We start from the raw sequence: 24,375 nt of genomic DNA on the forward strand, positions 1-24,375 counted from the left end.
GCACAGAGAGAGAGAGAGAGAGAGAGAGAGAGAGTCCATTATCAATATTTCAGAGAGGGGAAGAGAGGACTGGGTCAATGGTGGAGGCCAGGCAGTGAGGCAGGAGTGACCTGAGGAAGACAGACAGCAAGATGCAAAAGGAGGCAAATGAAAGAGGAAGAAGAGGAGGAAGGCTGAGGGATGGATGGAGGAAAGAGGGATGAGAGGAGGAAGAAACAGCTCAGTGGCTGACAGGACTCCTGCTCTCCTGTCAGGCTGAATTTCTGTTACATCTGTAACCTTGAGTGTGTGTGTGTGTGTGTGTGAAGGTAGTTCATTTGTGTGTCATATTGATCAGATAGAAGATTTGGGGTTAGAAAGAGGAAAAGGATGATTGATTTGAACTTATTTATATGGAGATACAAAACTCTAATTTTAATATGGTGACTCACCTAGTTCTGTGTGTGTGTATGTGTGTGTGTGTGTGTGTGTGTGTGTGTGTGTGAAGGTAGTTCATTTGTGTGTCATATTGATCAGATAGAAGATTTGGGGTTAGAAAGAGGAAAAGGATGATTGATTTAGACTTATTTATATGGAGATACAAAACTCTAATTTTAATATGGTGACTCACCTAGTTCTGTGTGTGTGTATGTGTGTGTGTGTGTGTGTGTGTGTGTGTGTGAAGGTAGTTCATTTGTGTGTCATATTGATCAGATAGAAGATTTGGGGTTAGAAAGAGGAAAAGGATGATTGATTTGAACTTATTTATATGGAGATACAAAACTCTAATTTTAATATGGTGACTCACCTAGTTCTGTGTGTGTGTGTGTGTGTGTGTGTGTGTGTGTGTGTGTGTGTTTGTGCATCTTATATGGGAAAGGGAAAACAAAGGTAAAGCTTTGTTTCCATGTAAAAATCATTTACATCAACCACTGAGGAGAAAAAAAGCAAATTGATTTGCTTAAACCACATAGACACCCACACACACACCCACACACACCCACACACCCACACACACACACACACACCCACACACACCCACACACACACACACACACACACACACACACACACACACATACTCGCACAATTTGGATGGATTTTCTGTCATTTGACTTGTAAAGTGCACCATATTTGTCTCTTTTCTGTTTGGACCACCTAACACGGCTCCTATCATGTGTCTTTGCAGCAGTCAGATACACTGAGTCAGTCGCCTCGCTTTTGCCGTGAGCGTTTACGCAGGTCTGTTCAGAGCTGGGGGCGGATATATATCGGTGTAATATCAATATTGTGACGTGAAGCCAGTCATCATCTGGGATTTTATTTATTATAATATTGTAGGGTTTCAATTTTCAGTGTTGAGTTATATGACAATTTTTTAATGGATTTCTCTATGAAATGAAAAAAAGTGGAAACAAAATTACCATTTCTTGTTTCGTTTGATTGCCAGTTCATTTTCTCTTAATCGAATGATTAATGAATTGACTCTGAGCTCTGTGATATTGCTGTATAGCTTGTGTTTTCCTGCTCTTGATCGGTGCATTACTGTTCAGTGGTACAATTGCCTGAGCTTATCAGACTGTTGCAGTGGAGGAAACTGAACAATGATGGCCTGTTTTAGTCATCATCATATTCCTGTCATGAATGTTTTTCTTTCTTAAAATTGTCTTATGTGTAACGCAGAAATAAACATTTTTTTATTATATCACTAAATACAGATAAGTATTTGTTAAGTACTTGTTCAAATATATTGTTATATTCATGTTGTGGGTGATATGGATACGTTTTTCTGTCATGGTATAATTTCATCATGATATTGATGCATATTGTGAAATAGTACATTTTCTGAAAACTCATTTTAAAAACAGTTTGCATGAAATAACCAGACAGGAATTTTTGCGTCTGGTAGCTGAGAAATGAAAGTACTTCATCATATTGATGAATAAAACCTTAAAATCCAGTGTTAACATTATGCAATGGTGGTTTAAAACTACCAGAGATATTCAAAGGGAGCTTCCATCTAATATACGATATGGCAAAATCTCTGATGGGAGACAATTTTCTGTTACCTCACAGTATATTTCACCATATTGTCCAAACCTATTGTCCAGCTCCTGTTCTGCCTTCCTGCGAACAAGAGCTCGGCTCTGCTCTGTCACACTTCAGTCAACGATTTCAGAGGAAGCAGAGGCTGTTTTTGTAGCTATGAAATTTTGCCACATCCCAGAATTACATAGTGACATGTTGAAACAGCTCACAGTAACAGGTTACGTTGACACACAAATCGTATGTCGACAGGACAAGACATACAGAGCAACAGACACCTAAGCTAAATGATTGTTCAGAATATGATGCACATACAGTAACTGTTAAGTCTTTATCTGATGGAAAAGCACATTAAAACAAACATATCACCATGCAACAAGTAAAAGCTCAAAATTACATCAGATGCATAAGGTTTTAACTGCTCTAAACACATTTTTGCACTTTTGGACCTCAGTAAAACCTGAGTCCTTCGAGCAGCATTACTGCAGCTGTAGATGTGTCATGTGTTTAACATTAGAAATCTGTTATGAATAACGAAACAGCTCCAAGATATTTTGTTCACTTCACATATTGGAATTAAAATTTTCCAGGAACTACAACATCTTTTTAATGTAGCATTCCCTGCTGTTATATTATGATAACTAAGAGCAGCATGTGACGATTAATCACAGTGTGCTATTTTAAAAGGATGAATCACCTTTTTTCAAATCTGTCAAACAGTTATATAATACTTACATACCCAAATGAACACTGTAAGAGTCATTAGTTAGCTATATTTGTTCTTGTGGTGTAGGGATGGGCCATATAGATAAAATCCTCCATCACAGTATATATTTATTTTATTTTATTGCTCTTCTTACACGATTATTTGTACCTACTAATTTAAACCTTAAATTTAAAATTCAAAATTTTAAATACTTCTCTCATATTACACTACTTTTTCACCAAAGCCCCAGGAAACGCAATTTCATGCCATCATATGTAGCAGTGAACTGAAAAGTATAAATGTAATTGTGGTGAAATGACCATGAAGGTCTTTGTATTCTTGTAATTTTATATCATGATATATTGTGATATTGTAGCAATTCTGGGAAGTCTTTTTAGAAACTGCCTCAAATCAGCCAAAGTCTGTCGTTCAATGTGATTAAACCCTGATTGAATGGATATGGTATTATAGTGTCAATGCACAGTATTTTAATCCTCTGTAATCATCATACATCTTGATGATATTAACACAGGAACTTTCCCATCTCTGCCATCCATCCCTTATAATGTAAAAGCAGCATCTTGTAGGCTTCCCGTCAGTTCAAGTGTGACCTGTTGGGTTCTGAGCTTCATATTAGCTTCAGCTGAACTTTAGAATTCATTTTTGCAGGAAACAGGCACTGTGGATTTTGTGCCCCGTCAAGGTTAGGGCACCCTAACCTATAAGAGAGGAGGCACAATTACAGCGACAAATAAATCTTTCAAAGAAGAACATTCTTGGTGTGTGAGTATTGGTTTAAGACAGCCTTAAAAAAAACTGCAAACCCATCCTTAAAGATCACTCTTTAATGTATTCTAGTTGGTTGTTTTCCCCTGCGTGGTGATCTATAACTCGCTGTGGGCAGCATCACGATCTTGATGAATATGTGAGGAAAGTTGTCTTGAGAAAACTAATGTGTTTTGCTTCTTGTTCCTACAGTTGGATGTTTGAGCTTCACTGTGCAGAATGGTGTTTGTGCAGAGTTTGACACTAGAAGGCTGTTTTCACATTCATCTTCTGAAAGTGGAAAGTTTCTCTGCGCTCATTGAAAATCTGACTTTAAGGTGTGTACATTTAAGGAGGATTTGTGACATCACAACTGGTTTGGAGCCAATCGTGGTCCAATAGGCAACTCACACAAGTGTGATGTAGAAACTTGAAGCCTCCAGTACACAAACACTGAGGATGGATTTTACAGTGAAGTAGGAGACATCTTGTGTCCAGCTGTTAAACTTCTGAAATTAAAATGATTTGCATATTCATAGATGGAAGGAGGAGATGACATTTTAAGGATTTTAATTGATAAGAGATAATAGAAAGATAAGAGAAAGATAATTTAACTTTTTTTTTTGCAGAAAAAAACATATTACACGCTAATTATTTTTCAAAGTAGAGTGTTTTATTTACATCTTAAAACATGTCAGGAGGGGATCTTTAGGTTTATACACACAGCCTCAATATACTGTAGACACACATGAAGAATATAAGTGCAATTACCTTTCTTTATATGTATTACATTTATGTATTCAGTTCAGTCTTTTAGCAGAGGACAATATGTGAAACCTGATGGCTAACATCATAAAAAATAAAAAAAAAAACAGTGGGCGACTTTGAAAATGACTGTGTCTGGATATATCTGCAAGCAATTTCCTTCCATTTTCTTTGTGTGCATGAAGGCTGCTACATACAGTACAAACGCTAATGCTCCCAGGAGCGGCCAACATGCAGTGCAGATCCTAATGCTCTGAACTTGGCCCTGAGTGCTGCCTGTGTTTCCTGCCTGCAACAAGCAAATGATTGACAAGAGGGCGACACCTCTATTCCCCAGAGTCACGCATCGACCAGACAAACATACAGGCTCTAAAACCCCCGTAAGTGGCTTTGACTGCAGCATGTAGGCCTCAGCCCTCTGGGAGCTGTAGAGGTCAATGGTCTGAAACAGGCTCATACTCACAGAGGGCACTGTAGTGTGTTTTCAAATCCTTTCTTAATCCTTAAATATTATCAGCAACGACAAGAAAATTCTTGCCACTGTTGTTATTAAAAAAGTATTTCAGCCAATAAAGCGTTTGCTGTCGCTGTGCTGTCAGAGGTCTAATCTCTCTGTCTCTCTCTCTCGTATCTTGATTGCTCTCTCCCCATCTCACACACACACACACACACACACATTCATTCTTCCATTAGGAACATAACACTACACGGCTGTTTTGTCACGTTGTGCTTCATAGTGATCTACCCTCAGGCACTGATAGCTCTCTGACCAAAAGAGGGGGAGGTTACTCTCCCTCTCTCTGTTGATTTTATGGCCTGCATCTCTAAACAGTGTGAGTCTTTGTACCTGGCATGATTTCACATCAGTCTGAATGATTTCCAACAGGCTGACTTTAATGGCTTTCAGGTATCATTTGCCTCCCACAGCAGTGTGTCTGTGAGGATTTGTTTAGCAGACTCCTGCTTCACATCTCTGTCATTTAAGGCTGCAAAGTAAAGATTATTTTAACTACCGATCAATCTGTTAATGATCTTTTTGTTTAATTATCTAATTAAATGTTTATTCTATAAAATGTAAAAACAGTGAAAATGCCTCTCCCAGAGCCCAAGGTGAGTCTTCATTGCTTAGCAATTAGATTTGCTTAGTCTAAAACCCAAATACATACATTGATGATAATGTAAATAGGAAAAATATTTTCACCTGTGAAAAGCTGAAAGTCAGTAAATATTTGCCAGTTTTCCCTCATAAATGACTTAGACTTATCACACCTGCCAGTGCAGGTGAGTAAGGTTGCTGTGCAGCCAAACATTGTCCAAATCCACAGAACCTTATTTTAAATTCAAGTGGTTTTCAAGTTCAAGTTTAAGTTTCCAAAGAATTCTGGGGGAAATATGGATACAAACATGCACAAAACATCTACATTTTGGAGCAGATGGTGCAGCCTTTAAAAACCGTTGTTTGGGTTTGAATATTTCCCTCGATTTAAACATGACATAGCTTCAACGAAGAGATGAAACGAGCTGCTACAGACAGTGTGAAATAAGATGGTTTTAACAACACTAAATGTATGTATAAAGGGGAAACAAAAAGGGGAAAATTGTATGTTGATGTTATGGCAACTGATGAATGTGTCACTGTTAAACACTGTTAGATGTACTTGTTAGATTGTTTAGAGGATGTTTAACATACTGTTGGCATAATATCTGTGTTCATGAACGTTAATGCCCGTGTGTGTGTGTGTGTATAATGTATTTCACTCCAGGCCCACTACTCACACACTCTCACTTAGCGACTGCTGCTCCTCCAAGTAGGCCGGCCGGTGGCCTGGGGCTGGATTTTGGTTGCAGGCAGGGAGCATGGTGCTGTGAACAGGGGGACTCGGTGTGTGGCTTTGTCAAGGCCCATCAGTGTCCTTGCTCTACTTACTCTGCATCAACACTTGAGGGTTTGTGTGTGTGTGTGTGTGTATGGGTGAGTGAGTGAGAGAGAGAGAGAGAGAGAGAGAGAGAGAGATGGGGGGTTGCAAGCAAAAGAACATGCTGCCATAAGGGTTTTGGATGAGATGAGACGTATTGTGTGTACATGCATGTGCACAAATGTGTGTGTGTGTGTGTGTGTGATAAAATTGGAAAGGTTCTCATTCTGTTGAGTCCTTTATGTATTATGTTTAGTGTGTGTGTGTGTGTAGACATGTTGGTTTGTGTGTGTTTCACAGTGGTCCTGGGGCCTTTATTACAGCCTTGTTGGTTCAGTGGACTTAAAGAAGGCAGAGGTCTGTCTTCCCTTTCTTCTGCATGTATGTGCGTGCGTGTGTGCCTGTGTGTGTGTGTGTGTGCATGTGTGTGTTGGGTCTGCACACTTGTACAAGCGCAAGTCTTTGAATGCATGTTGGACATTTGTTGAGGAGTGACCTAAATCTGTCTCCCATCATTACCTAACAAGAAGACGGAGAGAAAAGCAAGTCACAAATAAACACATGCAACTATACATATGTATACACACACACACACACACACACACACGCACACACACGCACACACACACACATACACACGCACACACACACACTCCGGGGACCATTATGCTCAATTTTGTGTACATACTCCAGCAGCAGATTGTAATGCGAAGCAGGGAAAAAAAAGAAATGTAATGCATGTTGCGGTTCAGCCTCGATCCTCCCTGCTGTCCAGGGCCAAGAGTTCAGTCTATATTAAGGAGTCATATTACTGTTGTTCTTGTAGCTTGCTCATCTGCCTGCGTCCCGTATGTTCCCCCGTAAAACTCCACAGCACAGCATTGCCCTCTGATCACCTGCGCCTTCAGTCAGCTGTTTACCTCGTTACCCCTGCTGGGGAAGAGATCGTCTCCACGACATCATTTATTTAGGATTACTGAAAAGTGGCCTAAGCTGAGTCCAGCCCTCTGCCTGCCTGCCTGCCTGTGTGTGCGTGCATGTGTGTATGTGTGTGTGTGTGTGTGAGGATAGAAAGATTAAGACTCTTTTATGGGTCAGTGGCCAGTGATGCTCCTGGTTAATTACGGACTTACAACACGCGTGCGCTTTCACTCACAAACACATGCAAACACACACTGATACATACACCCAGCATATCTCCTCGCACTCTGTCTGTCTGTCTCCCTCTTTCCCTCAGACCGCACTGTGGTATCACCATGGTAACAGCAGATTGAGGGACTTTTTGCTGCACTGATTGCTCAATTGTTATCTCTATTTCTCTCCCTCCTCTCTGTCTCTCTATTCTTCTGTCCTCCTCCCACCTTGTTGTGTTTCTCACATGCACTCTTTCATTGTCAGTGTGTGTTATTGACCATCCAATACACACACATAAATACACACACACACACACACACATACACTGATATGCACAGTGGGAAAGGGTGCAGTTCTTCACTCTCAATCTCTCACTTGCACTGCTTCCTCCCCAGGCTCCCCTAACGCAGCCGGTGGTGTGACGTCCTAACTCTTCCTGCCCAGCATGGCTGTGTCACTGTGGTTCCTGGGGGTGTGCGTGCTCACTCTGGCTCACGTCACCCCCTCCGACCAAGGTAAGCGTCACACCATTGAGGTACTGTAGTAGCGTCACACCATTGAGGTACTGTAGTATCATGTCGAGGAGTTGACCCTGACACAGCAATCAACAGGATGAATCACAAGCTCACAAAAATGGAAAACAAGTCGATTATTCCAGTTGTACGTCGTTTCCTGTGACTAAAATGTATGTCACTGTTTGTGAGCAAAGTCGTTATGAGAAGTGGAACTCAGCCCAGTGCCTCCGAAGGAAGGCAAAGTCATCTTGGCAAAGTTTTTGAAATGCTGTGACCTACATAAACAAAAGATTACCAAAACATTTCAAGTATGGCCAAAGGGAGTGTTTCAGAAGCCGCCTGCAGCTCCTAGTTAATAAACAATCAGTCATTCAGCACCACAGACAGTTACTGTACACCAGCAGCATACTGATCATGCTGACGTGTTCGCTTTTAATATGGGTCTAATCCCCATACAGAAAACGCCTTTTCATGTGTGCATGATACTCAGGCTGATGTGAACAACCGGATTAAGGTAATGGTAATGTGATTTTCTCCAATAACCCAGGTTTACATGGATTAATATGGCAGGTTCAGGGGAATTTACGCACAGAGCATGCGTGACATAGTGAGATGTAGCCTTCAACAGGAAGGAAAATAAAATCTTATACTTGTCTGATTGGGTTTGCTGAGTACCTGACAGCCAGTAGTATAAGCTCCATCCTCCCCGCTGACTTCGAAACACAAGATAGTGCAACGTACCCACGCGTCACATCACACGTAGGTGTTATAGTGTATGCGTGGTACGATTTATGTCAACAGTCACACTCTGTTGTCATCTGGGAATCCTTCCAGTGTAAGCTTTCACACATTTTAAAGATTCACTTAAATCACACATGAGGTGATCAAGGAGCCAAATAAATTTCCGAGTTTTAATTATGTTATGTTTAGGTAAAATACAGGTATAGGCATGCTTTGATTGAAGCAGTCATTCAAAGTAAGGTGTTTATATCTGTTGAATTCAGAGCATTGCCTTAATTCGCGGATTATTAGAGTGTGAAGATACGAGATGGCTGATCTAATTCCTAGAGTAGTTATTTAATGGGAAACTCAATCAATTTTGCACAGTAAGTCTGTATACTCACCGTTGGGAGTTCTACACAGCCTGTGTAAACAGTTGTATAATGTCTTCTGTGGCTCTGGAGGGAGCTCTCTAAAGTCAGAAAAAAAATACTACTAATGAATTAATTAGGGTTATCACAGCTTACGCCTTTAGACTTTTATAACAGAAAGGATTTGTCACAAACTGGGTGTGTGGACTTGACCTGACAGGGAGGGTCTAACTAAATATGCTGTTGGTTTCATTACGGGAAATGTAGGATCCAGTATTTTTGGAGGGTAACCCACACTGAGGACTAAAAGTCAGGATATCGCAGCCTCTGCTGCACTACTCTTCTTAAAATGTGTCTCTTGTGAGCCCCAATTTTATGGAAGTGCAATACTAAATTGCTGGAGTACCACTTAAACTCCAGGCCGCTACAGATCACATTATTCCCTGCCTCTTACAAAGGGATAAAGGCACCAATGACCAAGTTCATTTACTGGATTCTTAAGCTCATTGCTTGTAAATACAAATTGCTCATGAAAATTTCACCGTCTGCCCCAACTCATCCCCCACCCTTCTTCCCCACCTCCACCTCTCATAAGCAGCTATGTCCCGGGCTGCCATGCCATTCGGGCTGCTACGCAGGGAGCTGGCATGCGAGGGTTACCCAATTGAGCTACGCTGCCCAGGAAGTGATGTGGTGATGGTGGAGACCGCCAACTATGGACGCACTGATGACAAGATTTGTGACGCAGACCCCTTCCAGATGGAGAACACACAGTGTTACCTCCCTGACGCACTAAAGATTATGGCCCAGAGGTGTGTATGCATGTGTGTGACGGATCCAGTGATGACTGTATTCTGTTTGTTCAAGAGGTTATATTACACAGTAAAGATGTAAATCATTTTGTCGATGCTGTGCCAGTATTTTGGAAGCAGTTAAACCAATCAATGAGAACATCTACTGTTTTGTACATACTGCATGCGTGCATTGCAGCACAATATACATGTTGATATGTGTCAGAGGAAACAGTAGACGGAGCAAATGCTTGTGTTGTGAGTCATGTGTATGTGCAAGTGCAATAATCTCTCCAGCTGAGTCTGAGTGCCTGGCTGCACCATTAGCTGTGTACTCAGCAGTGTTTTCCTAGAAGAACTGATCAATAGTCAGAGAGAGGGAGAGGTAGAGTAGACAAATGGAGCGTCCTTTGCTTCCCCTTTCCTGTCTGTTAATCACTCTCCATTCCTCCCTTCTTTCTTTCTTCTCTCACTCCATCATCTTTTTTTACTGATCCATCATCCCTCCATCCATTCTCTCTGCTTTGTTCTCCAGGTGTAACAACAGGACTCAGTGTGTCGTGGTCGCAGGGGTTGACGTCTTCCCAGACCCCTGTCCTGGAACATACAAATACCTGGAGATCCAGTATGAGTGTGTCCCTTATAGTGAGTATGCATATAAATAAACACACACATAAACATGACTACACACAAATATGTGCATGTGCACGCAAAAACACAAAGATTTAACCTATTTTTGTCAAGCTACATTTTAGGTTTAAGGTGTTTTTTTTTTTTTTGTTCTAATAACCTCTGATGTCGACTGTATCCCTGAGAGATTGATGGATAAAAAAAATTGAGATCCTTTTCTTTTTCTCAGGAAGTGTGTGCATCTGTGTGTGTTTGAAATACGAAAAAAGAAAGTTGGATGGAGAGAGTACAGAGAGAGGAACTGTAAGACATTTGCATACTGTATGTCTTCTTCTGTGTGTGTGTGTGTGTGTATGGGAGAGTGGGTGCGTGCACTTGCGCGTGCATGCGCGTGTGTGTTTTCTTTTCCAGATTCACGCCACAGGAGTCGCTCTCTTTTCTCCACAGGAGCCTGATTGAGGGAAGGAGAGATCGGGAGGGTTGGAGGGAGGAGAGGGGGGGGGGGGTGTGGAGGGTGGGAGACGCGGGGAGAGGAGGAGGGGAGTGTGCTAGGTCTCTTGTTGTGCTTCTTACTTTCTTTTTTATGGGGACTATAATGTTGTGGTGAGAATGAGTTCCAAAGTCTTTATCTTTGCAATTCTATCTTTGCAATTCCTTCTTTCTTTCTTTCTTTCTTTCTTTTTCTTTCTTTCTTTCACTCTCTCTCTTGCTTGCGTTCTTGCTTCTCTTTACTTCCCTTCTTTCACCCTCTGATTTCTCTTTCTTTCTCTCCCTCTTTTTTTCCTATGCTTGAGTAGAAGTGGACCAAAAAGGTAAAGACAATACATTGTAGCATCTTGATCTCTCCTTACCCCGACCCCCCCTCCCCCCTCCCACCTCCCCTTCCCTCTTTCTCTTCTGCTCTTGCTCTCTCCTACCATCTCTCTCTTCCTCCTACCCTAGGACGTTGTTTCGTAGTCATGCTGGATGTTGCCCCCCTTTTTTCATTTCCTACTCGGTTCCCCCCCCATTTTATCCATCTCTTGTTGTATGGAAACCCGTCCTTTTATCCAATTTTATCCAGGTTCTGCACCTTCCTCTTCTCTCTCTTTCTTTCTCTCTCCAGTTTCCTCCTCCTCTCTCGCTCCTGGTCGATCTGTCTGTCTCTTATTTCTCTCCCTCAATCTTTCTGTGCACACACAAACATAAACACAACTGCCCACACAAACATAAACATAATCTTCTTTATACTCTTTCTATGCTCTAGTTCCTTTTCACACACAAGCACCCTTTCTTTCTTTCTGTCTTTCTTTCTGTCTTTCTTTCTTTCTTTCTTTCTTCCTTCCTCTCTCTCACTCTACCTTCCTTCTTGTCCAATCATCCTCTTCATGCTTATTTTCCCTTTTCTTCCCTTATAGGAAGAGCCCCTTATTTATCTTCATAGGAAAAATAAGACCAAATGTGTGTGATTGTATATCCGTCTGGATGTGTGCTTACCAAGCACTGCTTATGTGTGTGAGTGTGTGTGCATGCCTATTTGCATGCCAGTGAGACTGTACAGTATACATGTGTCCATACAGTTATTGACATGTGGGTGGACCGATCGTTGTGCTCGACGTAAAACTAACCTGCCCTCTCATTCACTTCAAGGCAAAATTTAGCCCCGCCTTCTGCGTCCCTGATTCTACCTCACACTCTTTTTCACTCTTTTTGCACTAACCCCCACACACACATGCACACACACACACACACACACACACAAAGCACATAAATACTCTCACACACCTTTCATTGCAGTGTCCCTGTTGTATTACTCACCACACACACACTAACAGTGTGTGGTTTTCAACACTTTTTTACGTCTCTTCAGTTGCTTGCCTTTTGAGATCAGCACAGGTGCTTTAAAGACCTCTCTCTTTTTCTCTTCTTTCTTTTTCCTTAATCACACTGCATCAACTGCATCTAATTCAATCCATTTTTCACGCATTGATCCATTTTCTCCCTGCACCTGCATTCACTATCTCTCCACTCTTTTTCTGTCCCTCACTTCCCTCTCTCTTCATCCTCACATCCTTCTGTCTGCCCTGCCTAATTCCCATCTTCCAGTTTTCGTCTGTCCCGGCTCACTGCTCAGTATCCAGCCGGCCTCCTCTCTCCTGGAGGCAGAGCATCAGTCAGGGGCGTGGTGTAAGGACCCGCTGCAGGCTGGCGACAGGCTGTACGTCATGCCGTGGACGCCGTATAGGACAGAGGTGCTGTATGAGTACGCTTCCTGGGACGACTACAGGCAGAACAGAGTCACCACTACCTATAAGTGAGTGATGAGTGTGTAACATGTTGTAGAAACAGTTGATTAATTGATCAGGAAATTATCTGACAACAATTTTAATAATCAATTAATGCTCCATTTAAAATGCGAAACATTTGCTGGTGCCAGCTTTTCAAATGTGAAGATATCTTACTTTTCTCTTTGTTATATCATGTCCATTAAATACATTTTAGACTGTTGGTCAGACAAAACAAGCAATTTGAAGTTGTGATCTTGGGAACTTTAGTCCATATTCTACATTCAGGTCCCTCAGATCTTGTGATCACAATCAAAATCCAAAGGGGACTGAAGCATTTCTGTTGCTGCACCCAGGCCATGGAACAGTTTATCCTTCACTGTTACCTTCCCTATATACCGCTACTGTTAAATCCTGGATAAAGATCCAAGTTTATACAATTGCATTCGAGTCCACTTAATCATTAATATAATGTTAAAATGGTTTTAATTTTGTCCGTTACAGTTGTTTACCAATTTATTAATTATTATTATTTAATTGTATTTCAAATGTCTCGGTTGAGCACTTTAGTTGGGACCTGTTGTTTTCAAATGTGTTCTATGAATACATTTGGCTTGACTTGAGAGTAACCCCCCCCCTCTCCGCCCTCCCTTCCAAAAAAAAGATCAATGATGATTGATTAATTAAACATGAATTAATAATGGCTACAATTAGTTGCAGCCCTGAGGGCTAGTGTCAATTTTCCATTCAATTCAAAAATGTGAATAAACCAGCATTTGTTTTCTTGATGAGAAATTAAAGCTCCTGAGAACTGAGCTCCAATTCTGAGTTGAAACATGAGGAAACAATCATCACATTATGATTCAAATGTTGCAAAATCCTGAAATTTGGCAGAAAATGTGTTTATGTATGATCCCATTGCTCATAGTAAGAAGTTGATTGAGAAAATATGTTTTCAGGGCCTGTAACTGTCTTTTGTTAATTCATAATATAAGTAACATCCTCATATAAAAAGTGTAAGTTTGTAAATAGTCATACATATTCTTACTCATTCTCTCTCCTAGGTTGCCTAGCCGCGTGGACGGTACAGGCTTTGTGGTGTATGATGGTGCTGTGTTTTACAACAAGGAACGAACACGCAACCTGGTCAAGTATGACCTGCGGACACGAATCAAGAGCGGCGAGGCAGTCGTGGTCAATGCCAACTACCATGACACCTCGCCTTACCGCTGGGGAGGGAAGTCAGACATCGATCTGGCAGTGGATGAGAACGGCCTTTGGGTTATCTACTCCACTGAAGCCAATAATGGACGCATCGTGGTCAGCCAGGTAAGAGGAGTGATTGGATGAGATGATTGGAGTTTGGGAGGGAATAAGGAAAGGATAAAGGGTGTTAAACTGTACTGAGTTATCTCATCTTTTCATGTCTTCCCTATTTTGCAGGTGAACCCGTACACCCTGCGCTTTGAGGGTACGTGGGCCACCGGCTTTGACAAACGTGGGGCGAGCAATGCCTTCATGGCTTGCGGCGTGCTCTATGCCGTACGCTCCATCTTCCAGGATGATGAGGGGCAGGCGGACGGCCGGGTCGGCAGCGACATGGTGGTTTACGCCTACGACACCAGTCGAGGACAGGAGCTGCCCGTTCAAATACCATTCCCTAACCCTTACCAGTACATCTCCTCCATAGACTACAACCCCAGAGACAACCAGCTGTACGTGTGGAATAACTACTATGTGCTGAGATACCCGCTGCAGTTCACACCGCCACCTCCCACTAAAGGTCTGTTGAGCAAGCGCAGTTTAGTTGTAAGTGTTATCGGACATATTTGATGTATCTAGAGAATCAACAGTGTTTTCATCCCTGCAGGTCCGCTCTCCTCTCTGATGACGACCGTCCGCTCCTACACAGCTACTGTTGCGTTGACTCCCGTGCGGCCGTCAGCCTCTCACCCTATTGGTGTCATCAACCGGGGGCCCTTTGACCAGAGGCCGATCACAGCCATGGTCCCTCTGACCCCACGGCCCCCCCTACGTGTCCCCTTGGCCCCTGGGGGCCCCGGTCAAGTGGGCGGATGTGAGGGACGGGTGGCACGTGGGGTACAATGGCCCCCCACCCTGAAGGGAGAGACAGTGGAGAGGCCCTGCCCTAAAGGGTCACTGGGTAAGTGTGGCATGTGTTTGTCCGTGTGTGTGCAGATGTGAGCATGCCAGTCTGTGTGTGTGTGTGTGTGTGCGTGTGTGTGCGTGTTTGCATGTGTGTGTCTGTATCTCGTTTCTCTTTGAAATGTAGTCAGATGTCCTCTCTCTGAACTTGCCTTCAAATGAGAGAGAAGAAGAAGAGAGATGTTATACTGTTAAGAGATGTGGTTCATCAACTCTTCTTCTCGATGTGCAGCTGTCTTCCTCAGCGCAGCTCTCCCTCTGAGGAAAAGCTAATATGAAGATTATGTAGATAAGGCTGTGGTGCTGTTTGCCTCGTCCTAATCGTGTTTAATGGTTCGGACATGGGTGTAGCACAGAGTTGATGATTACCCTAGAGAATAATCTTATTTTGAATCATGTTTATAGCTGAAAACAGGTGTTGCTGTTGTCTTACACTTACACCTAACAGACCCACCTCATATCTATGTAGTCACCTGTCAGTCCTTTATCTTTTTGACTGTCTGTGTCACCCCGTGTGTCTCTGCAGGTATAGCCTCCTATCAGTGCATGTCAGCTCCAGTGGGTTGGAGCTCCAGAGGGCCTGACCTTTCCAACTGTACCTCTCCCTGGGTCAGCCAAATTGCACAGAAGGTGAGTCACACACACACACACACACACACACACACACACTGTGCAAATGTCCTAAAGCCAGACAGCAAGCAGCTCTCTCTTAAATGTCAAAATATTTGACATTATAAACACCCCCGCCTCACTCCAGATTAAGAGCGGAGAGAACGCAGCCAACATCGCGGGGGAGTTGGTCAACCTGACTCGGGGTCGGATCTATGCCGGTGATGTCAGCATGTCCGTCAAGCTAATTGAACAACTATTGGACATCCTGGACTCCCAGCTCCAGGCCTTGAGACCAGCCAATAAAGAGTCTGCAGCACGCAATTACAACAAGGTAAATTGTTCCTGTTGTCAACGTGGATGTGTACTTGACCTTTCCTTGAAATGAAAACGGAAATGTCAACGATGATAATTCTAACAATAGATGCTTGATGTTTTTCTTCATTTCAGCTTCAGAAGAGGGAACGCACATGCAGGGCTTATGTTCAGGTAAGCTATAGATAGATAGATAGATAGATAGATAGATAGATAGATAGATAGATAGATAGATAGATAGATAAAGATAGATAAAACACTCTGTCTGTCTGTCTTTCTCTCTCTCAGGCGGTCGTTCAGACAGTCGATAACCTGCTGGGTCCTGAGGCTCTGGTGTCTTGGGCTGATATGAGCAGTGTTGACCAGTCACGCTCAGCATCACTGCTGTTAGACGCAGTAGAGAAAGGAGCATTTCTGTTGGCGAACAACCTCTACGAAGGCCGTTTTAGTGACAGAGCACCAAATGTTGGTAGGTGGTCTTTGTGTTTCTCAGCTCTCTCACTCTGTGTACTGTGGAAAATGCCAGCTCATCCAGGATTTTGTGTATGTGTGTTTGTCTTTGTGTGTGTGCACAGATCTGGAGGTGTATGTGCTAAATACAGAGGCGGACATACAGGACCTGACGTTCCCTCACTCCTATGACAGTGACAGCATCCTGCAGATTTCAGCAGTGGCTCTGCAACAATACAGCAACAATGGTCTGTAGCTAACTATTTAACATTTTCTACACTGAAATCTTAGCATTATACAGCATATTGCCTTTGTTGGAGATTTTCCCCACATATAAAAATCTGAACATTACAAAATATAATGTAAAATCTAGTCATCTCATCTTATATGTAATAAATCAGTAAAAATGGCAGAAATATAGATATTAATGTCCACCTCTTTTCAATGTTGCCCTCCCCTCTGCGGTTTCCTCTGCAGGTCAGGTGAAGCTAGTCCTCTCTCTCTATAAGAACTTGGGCTCCTTCCTGACCACCCAGAACTCTACTCTGCGGCTTGGACTGGGGCTTGGCCAGGGGTCAGAGGTCAGGCGTAGGAGCCTGGTGGTCAACTCCCACGTCATCTCTGCTTCTGTGCACAGAGGCTCAAACAGAGTGTACCTCTCCGAGCCGGTCATCTTCACTCTCAGGCACCTGCAGGTCTGTTTGGAAATTTTACTTTGTAATTGATATTTAGAATGAGTAGCTTCCTAATGAAGCTGTAAATAATCTGGTCAGTGAGTGCTGTGAAAAGACGCTCATGTGTTTTAGTGTGTGTCCTCACAGCTGGAGAACCACTTCGGCCCCAACTGCTCTTTCTGGAACGCATCAGGGGTGTCTGGTAGTGGCAGGTGGTCCACACAGGGCTGCCGCCTGTTACACACCAACAACACACACACTACCTGCGCCTGCAACCACCTGTCCAGCTATGCTGTCCTCATGACGTACCAGCAACCAGCTGTAAGTAACACACAACACGAAAACAACAGTTGACAGTCTTTAATTCTCCTTCACAGCAGACAGAAGGCAGCTCGATTTTCTGTTCTTCTCACATGCTGAGTGTGCAGGAGTAAATGTAACTTGATGTAAACAACTTGTTTATACTGACACTAACTGGCAGGATAATGATATCAGATAGATTAGTGTTGCAAGAATGTCGCATACTGGAGAACTACAGAGTTGGTCAGGCTTGGATTTTACATTTTTTTTATCGCTATCATTTTCTTTGTAGATGTCCAGTTTCCAAACTTTAACTTTTTAACTAAATCCTGCTCCACCTTTGAACATCAATGGCTTCCTGACTCCACTCTTGTGCACTCATCTGTGGTGGCACAGTTGAACATCACCCTCACCATGCTCCCCAAGATGTTGTTTAAAAATCAGGCACAGAGGGGGTGATAATTGTGGGTTGTAGCTGTAAGAGAGAGACTGATTAATGCTGCAGGGTATTTTGCCTGCCATGAAATTAAATTAAGTGTTCTCTGTAAGATGTTCTAGTTCTTGTTGGGTGTGATTCATTTGAATAGATGTTATGTAACCCACAGGGACACATAAACAGACACACAAGTACTCCACACTAGAAAATACATCCACATATGCTCACAAACCTGCATCAACACATGTCCCTACATTCAGACATATGCTCTTTATCGCTCTTTATCAGTCCGCCGTCGGAGTAGAAGAGCTTCTGGTCTATGTCGTTTCCTGGGTTGGCATCTCTGTTGCACTGGTGTGTTTGGCCATCTGTCTTACCACGCTGTGTTGCCAGGGGGCGCCCTGGCACACAGACCACAGCACCATCCACTGCAACCTGTGGGCCAACCTGCTGATCACTGAGCTGCTCTTTCTTGTTGGTGCCAACAAGACTCAATACACAGTGAGTGCTGGACTAATATAACACAGAGTAGTGAAGTATTGGGAAAGAGTAAAAACTTATAACATCAAGGGTATTATTGTGATTTTATAATGCACTTTTTAGGGTTTGTAAAGTATCATTTTTTACCTAAAGTGTACATTTTTTGTGCAAGTCTTAAAGGGCATTTTTCCTTTGTTGTTATCCTCCCATCACTCTGTTGTTTTTTATTTTTCTGTTTCTTCAACCACATTTGCAGGTTGTGTGTTCCATCATTGCTGGCCTGCTGCACTTCTCCTTGCTCTCAGTGTTTTGCTGGTTGTGTCTGGAGGGAGTGGAACTGTACCTGCTGCAGCGGGAAGTTTTTGAAGGACGTAACTCCAGGAGGAAGTACTTCTACCTGTGCGGCTACTCTATCCCTGGCCTGGTGGTGGCCGTGTCTGCAGCCATAGACTTCAGAGGCTACGGCTCAAAAACTGCGTACGTGGACCTCGATGAGTGTCTGTGTGTGTGTGTGTGTGTGTGTGCATGTTTTTGATTGGGAAACAGTTACTTTCCACCATGTGTTCATTCTTGTGTCGGCTCCCAGACCAAGTTTGTTGTTTGGATGTTCTAATCGCCCTGTGATTTGTTTGTGCGTGTGTAGATGCTGGCTACGTACAGACAATTACTTCATCTGGAGTTTCCTTGGACCCATAGCTGTCATCATTACGGTAAGAGTTCTTGCTCACAGGCAGACAACAATCTTTTCACATATCTTCTATTTAATCAACAACGTATTTATGAATAGATATTAAACAGTGTTTGATGTGTGTCTTTTCTGGCCTCAGCTGAACCTGGTTGTCTTGGTGATGACCTTACATAAGATGCACAGCACTGCTGCCTTGAAGCCAGACTCCAGTCGCCATGACAACCTGAGGTTAGTACAGTGTCCCATGCTGATCTGTTGCAGGAGATAATGCGTAGAACCAAGATGAACTTGGTTCATTGTGTCTGAGTGGCTTTCTTTTCATTTCTCCTACCTTCCTGTTCCCATTTGTATTATTATAATTATCATTATTATTATTATTATTATTATTACTGTTATTATGTTTTTTGTAGCTGTGATAGTTTTGGTAAAATATTGTATAGAACCTGATTATAACAGATATAAAAAAAAATGTTTAATGACTGTTTCTTGAGCTGGAGGCAGTCTGTTTAATAAGAATAATTCTATTTAGAGCTTTGTAGTTGTCTTAAACATTCAAAACTCATGTTAGTGGAAATTGGGAGCCAATATTTTGTCTTTGTTTACCTCAAGCATTTTGTGACACACACTCAAGCTCTCTTTTTGGCCTGGAAAGTCAAAACACAGTTTAACGTCCCCGACTGTTTTAAGCACAGGGGAAATGAAAAATAGAATTAAAAGAGCATTTTGAAAGATGTAGGTAGGTGAACTCTTGTTGAACTTGCTTGTCAGAAAAAACAAACGTGATTCATCTGGATTCCTCCTCTCGTGTCTCCAGAGCGTGGGCGGTGGGCTCGCTGACGCTGCTGTTCCTGCAGAGCGTCAACTGGTCCTCGGGCCTGATGTTCCTGTCTGCTCCGTCTCTCCTCTTGGCATACCTCTTCTCCTCCCTCAACACAGCCCAGGGGCTCCTCATTATCATACTGCACTGCACCCTCGCAAGGAAGGTCAGTCGCTGTGCACGTGTCGTTATGTAACTGCAAATGTCTGTTTGTAATCTCACCATTTGTGACTAAACTTACATGTTTAAATATTGGGTGTAGGGCCAGAAGGACTATGGCCGATGCCTGCGTCTCTCGCAGTGCTGTGCAACTTCCTCGTCCAGCTCTCCGGACTCTGTGAAGGGTGCTGCTCTGCGGTCCAACAGCCGCTACACCAGCAGCCAGAGTCGGAGAGCCACGGCTAACAGACAGGTACTCTACAATATGCTGCACTTGTACGTCTCTGTCTCTTTTCTCTATCTGAGCCAGGTTTGACCTTGTGTGAAATATTTCCGCTCCAGAGTCGTATCAGGAGGATGTGGAATGACACTGTACGCAGACAGACTGAATCGTCTTTCATCGCTGCAGATGTTAACAACACCCCTACTCTTAACCGAGGTAAAGATTACAGTTTGGTTTTTTTTATCTTAGGGTCCTTTGTCTGTTGATGTAGAAAGTGAAATCTATTTATCTCCCTCTTTCTCTTTACAGCTACTTTGGGGAACCATTTCCTTACCAATCCAGTGTTGCAGACTCATGCAGGAGCCTCTCCTTATGACACGATGCTGGCCCAGGGATACAATCAACCCTTCACCTCCACAGGTACATCTCATTACAGCTTACTGTGTCTGTTCTTCTACATACAGCTCATTTACTCTCCTCTGTTGGTATGTTTAAGTGTCCTTTTATTTATGTTGCAAAAGTCTTATGCCATACTGAATACTGTTTATTTAAAGCAACCTATTTAAGATCTAACTAGCTTAAAAACTGTTTTTGACTTAGAAGAAGTTTTATGATATTTGCAGCAATTGCATTAACAGAAAAAAAAAAACATTGGTTTTGTGAATGTCCTGCAATAAATTCCACCAGTTCTTCGTGTAAAAGACAAACAGCATGTGACTGGCAAAGAGGTTTAATGTGTTAAATCTTGACATACTTTTTGATAAAATTTTTAAATTTTTCCATCACCCTTCTTTTGACTTTCTCTACCTTGTTTTTTTCCCCTGTCTAGTAGCCCTGAACCGAAATTTCCCATGTGGTGTAAGACTTCTGCATAGCACAGTTTGTCAGTTTTTGTTTCTGTACAGTATGAATGCTTGGAATTAAAAGTTCAGTAAATGCATTGAGTGAATTGAGTGCTGTGAATTTGTTTTATACCTGTTCGGCATTCTGTTTTTCATTTATGAGCTTGTAATGTTTGTCTTATATGTGTTTTTTTTGACAATTTCCCTCTCTGTCTCTCTTACTTAACGTGGACCAGTAGGAACCTTCAGAAACAAGCAGAGTATGAGCTCTCCTTTGTTGTGCTCACTCAGATCATTTAGCGTCACTTCCTTGTGCACTGTGGTTCAATTCCTAGACTATCTGTGCTATATTTGCACACAGTAACTATGCACAGACCATGATGACATAATGTACATCTCTTCCATCTGGCTACATAACCAAACATTTCATCAAACAATACTGTTAATACCCAAATCTTCTTGGTAAAGCCAAACCCTCAGTAGGCACATGAACACTAAGCTCTGCTCATTTATTCATACGTTCATTCATGTAAATCTCCTCATCTGAGTCTTTTATGGTATTTCTGTCCATCTGTAATATGGATCTTCCTGTTTCTTCCAACAGAAGTTGGTGTATCCCAGAGCCAGGAGTCCTGTGGGTTGGACAGTGTGTGTCTCAACGGAGGCTACACTCCTAATACCTTCACCCTGCATGGTTTGGGGGCCACGCCTGGGTCCCGAGCTGGAGTGGTGGGCAGCACTGACCTTCTGAGGGAGGGAGGAGTTGGGATGGGAGCAGATGACATTTCGCCAGCCCTCCTCACCCCCCATGGTGCCACAGATCTGGGCAGTGGTGCTGGAATGCGCTGTAACCTGTCTGACGCAGCGGCGCTGGAAAAGATGATCATCTCAGAGCTGGTGCAGAGCAACCTGAGGCCGTCGGTTGCTATGCCTGTTCCTCCTGAGCGCTATGGAAGCTTGGCGAGGCCTCACCACCATGACAGAGCAGCTCTCACTCACACTGCCACACTAACTCGACATGCACAGCAAGCCCAGGAAGGCTGGGCTGCCACCATGCAGCCGAACTCACGCCACAACGCACAAGAGGGCTGGGCGCACACAAGACACCACACACAGGACAATGAGACACATTCCACACACGGAACAGATCACGCCACAACGCCACGCTTACAAGATGGCTGGTCACACTCACGTGTTCCTGGAGACTCTGAGTCCCGTGAACTGCTTAAAGATGGTGAGAGGTCACAGCTCCAAGGCACTCTGGGTCGTCGCGGGCTCCAGGACAGGCAGCAAGCACGTCCCCCTGATGTTCAGGCTCGGCCCTACTCCACCCTCAGCCGCACCCCTGGTACTCTGTCCCGCCACCGCAACACAGCGGATTCGAGCCAGGCAGACAGAGACAGGGAGAGAGATCGGGATCGTTACCGGGACAGACCCCTCCCGCCTCCTCCTCCCCCTCCCCCACAGGAGTCTGAGCCCCTGTACAAGGCTTTGGAGGAGCCGCTGCTGATGAAACAGAGGGAGGCAGGTGTAGAGGCATGGAGGGGCGGCCAGGACAGAGACAAGGACGAGACATTTCTCTTAAAAAGAGACGTAATGATGGACGAATGGAGGGGAGGTGCAGACAGAGCAAGGGACGAGTCTTTTACCTCTCAGAAGAGAGAAGGAGAGATGGACGAGTGGAGAGGTGGAATGGAGAGAGAGAGGGAGGAACCTCTTCTGCTGGAGAAGAGAGACGGGAGGATGGAGGTGTGGCGAGGAGGAGCGGAGACAGAGCAGGAAGAGACTTTTATAACTCAGAAGAAAGATTTTGGGATTGACGGATGGAGAGGCGGGAAGGAGAGAGAGAAGGAAGAATCCTTGTTTTTAAAGGACAGGGATGGTTGGAGAGCAGGGATTGAACGAGAGAATGAGAAACAGAAGGATAGAGCGCTGGATGTGTGGAGAGGGGGGATGGATATAGACAGGGAGGAATCCTTCCTGTTTGAGAGCAAAGATGGCGGTCTAGACGGGAGGAAAAGAGGAAAAGATAGAGGGTCTCTTCGGTATCATAGCGAACGAGAGGATTCTGACAGCTTTGCTCTGCCTTTGACCCCTGACCTTGACCTTGACCCTGACTCCTCACCTATCTACGCCCGAGATTCAAACCCCTCCCCGCTCTACCCCGGAGACCGACGCTCACCACCTCTTAGCATCTTCCCCCGGAGCTCTCCCCCAACGAATATCTTCGCTCCACGTGACACCAACTCGCCTCCCAACAATCTCTACTCCCGCCACTCCCCGCAGGTGTACAGCCGAAGCAGCTCCCCTCCTCGCTTCTACATCCGCACCTCCCCTCCGACCCTCTCTTACCCAGACAGCAGCCCTGAAGGTCAAGAGGAGGTCAGTCCCACTGGCCAGCCCCAGCGGCCTGCCCTGGAGCTGCCCTACAGCCTGGGGCGACCCCCGCTGGGCCCAAGGCCCAATCACCTGCAGACCTTCTACCAGCCGCCGCCGCCGCCGCCGCCGGCATCCAATGGGGAGGCAGTGTACACAGCAGAGCCCACCTCTGAGGGAGACGACGGACAGATGCAGCGAGTGACAAGCCTGTGACTAGGGCGGTGGTGATCGGGGCATAGAAACCAGGGAGGAGGAGGAGGAAGAAGGCGACAAAAACAACATGATGATAATCAAACTGATGGAAATGATGATGATTTAGATGAAGAAGATGATAATGATGATGGGTGACGAAGGTAGCGATGATGACGGTAACAGTGATGGCTCCTCCCTGCTTCTATCTCCCGATCACCACGAGACTTCCCCCTTTTCATGTTTTGTTACTTTTCTATAACTGTGATCCATTCATAACTCTTCCTCTCTTTTCTCTCTTTCCTGAACCCTGCTGTGTCTTCCTGTCTCATCAGTGCTTATCCTTACTGGCCCATCGTCTAAGTTTCTATTGGTTCATCGGCTGGGTGTTGCCCCTCCCTGTAGCAAGCAAACAGTGTGTCAAAGAAGCACTTGTGTGTTGCCAAAAAATCCTTTCAAAGAACATGTGCATGACTTTCTAGTGGCTTTACAAGGCTACATACTGTAGGAGGAAAGTGCTCAAGTGTGTGTGTGAGCGTATGTGTGTGTGTGTGTGTAGCTTGATGAGCATGCGTGTGTGTAAGGGCGTGTGTGTGTGTGTGAGAGAGATAGAGCGTGCGCGTGTATATACATCATTCTTGTATAATTAATGTATCACAGTGAAGCATTTTATCAATATCAACGGGGGGCCTCTTACACACATCCCCTCCCTCTGATTTTGAACTCTTGACCAATCCCATTTCACATCAAGACCAAAACCTCTGACTCCCCCCCCACCCCCACCCCCACCCGCCACTAACTGCTGGTGATCGAACACGTTGCCATGGAGTTTGTCTTAGCAACAGAACTCTTGACTACAGAGACGATCATATAAAACCTCAGAACTTTTCTGCAACCCCCGAGATCCTTGTACATATCGACCTCAAGTGTTCTGATTGTCTTGTATTGCTATTGAAGTTCAAGTAAACATGTGAAATAAACGTTTCTCTTTGTGTTCGTGTGGATGTGCGGAGAGATGGAGAGTTTCAGAAAAAGGAAGAACTATA

The 24,375-nt window shown here is 43.9% G+C and overlaps 1 protein-coding gene across 3 annotated transcripts; it reads left to right on the top strand.

Moving 5' to 3' along the window:
- Window positions 1-7,711: 7,711 nt before the first annotated feature.
- Window positions 7,712-24,313, top strand: LOC122979147 (adhesion G protein-coupled receptor L1-like). Of its 3 annotated transcripts, XM_044346373.1 has the most exons (25): window positions 7,712-7,826; window positions 9,516-9,729; window positions 10,244-10,353; window positions 11,136-11,150; window positions 12,424-12,631; window positions 13,667-13,931; window positions 14,046-14,385; window positions 14,473-14,766; window positions 15,295-15,398; window positions 15,526-15,711; window positions 15,828-15,866; window positions 15,981-16,161; window positions 16,268-16,390; window positions 16,620-16,837; window positions 16,964-17,137; window positions 17,841-18,053; window positions 18,289-18,509; window positions 18,676-18,742; window positions 18,860-18,948; window positions 19,535-19,703; window positions 19,800-19,949; window positions 20,039-20,135; window positions 20,229-20,339; window positions 21,001-21,021; window positions 21,366-24,313. In XM_044346373.1, the coding sequence occupies exons 1-25, from the start codon at window positions 7,757-7,759 to the stop codon at window positions 23,351-23,353; spliced, it is 5,667 nt and encodes a 1,888-aa protein (XP_044202308.1). In that variant the 5' UTR covers window positions 7,712-7,756; the 3' UTR covers window positions 23,354-24,313. The 3 variants fall into 3 exon arrangements, with proteins under 3 accessions (XP_044202308.1, XP_044202311.1, XP_044202309.1); XM_044346376.1 differs by lacking the exon at window positions 21,001-21,021; XM_044346374.1 differs by lacking the exon at window positions 11,136-11,150.
- Window positions 24,314-24,375: the final 62 nt, after the last annotated feature.

This window comes from Thunnus albacares, chromosome 3 (assembly GCF_914725855.1).
Source record: "Thunnus albacares chromosome 3, fThuAlb1.1, whole genome shotgun sequence".
Classification (NCBI taxonomy): Eukaryota; Metazoa; Chordata; class Actinopteri; order Scombriformes; family Scombridae; genus Thunnus; species Thunnus albacares.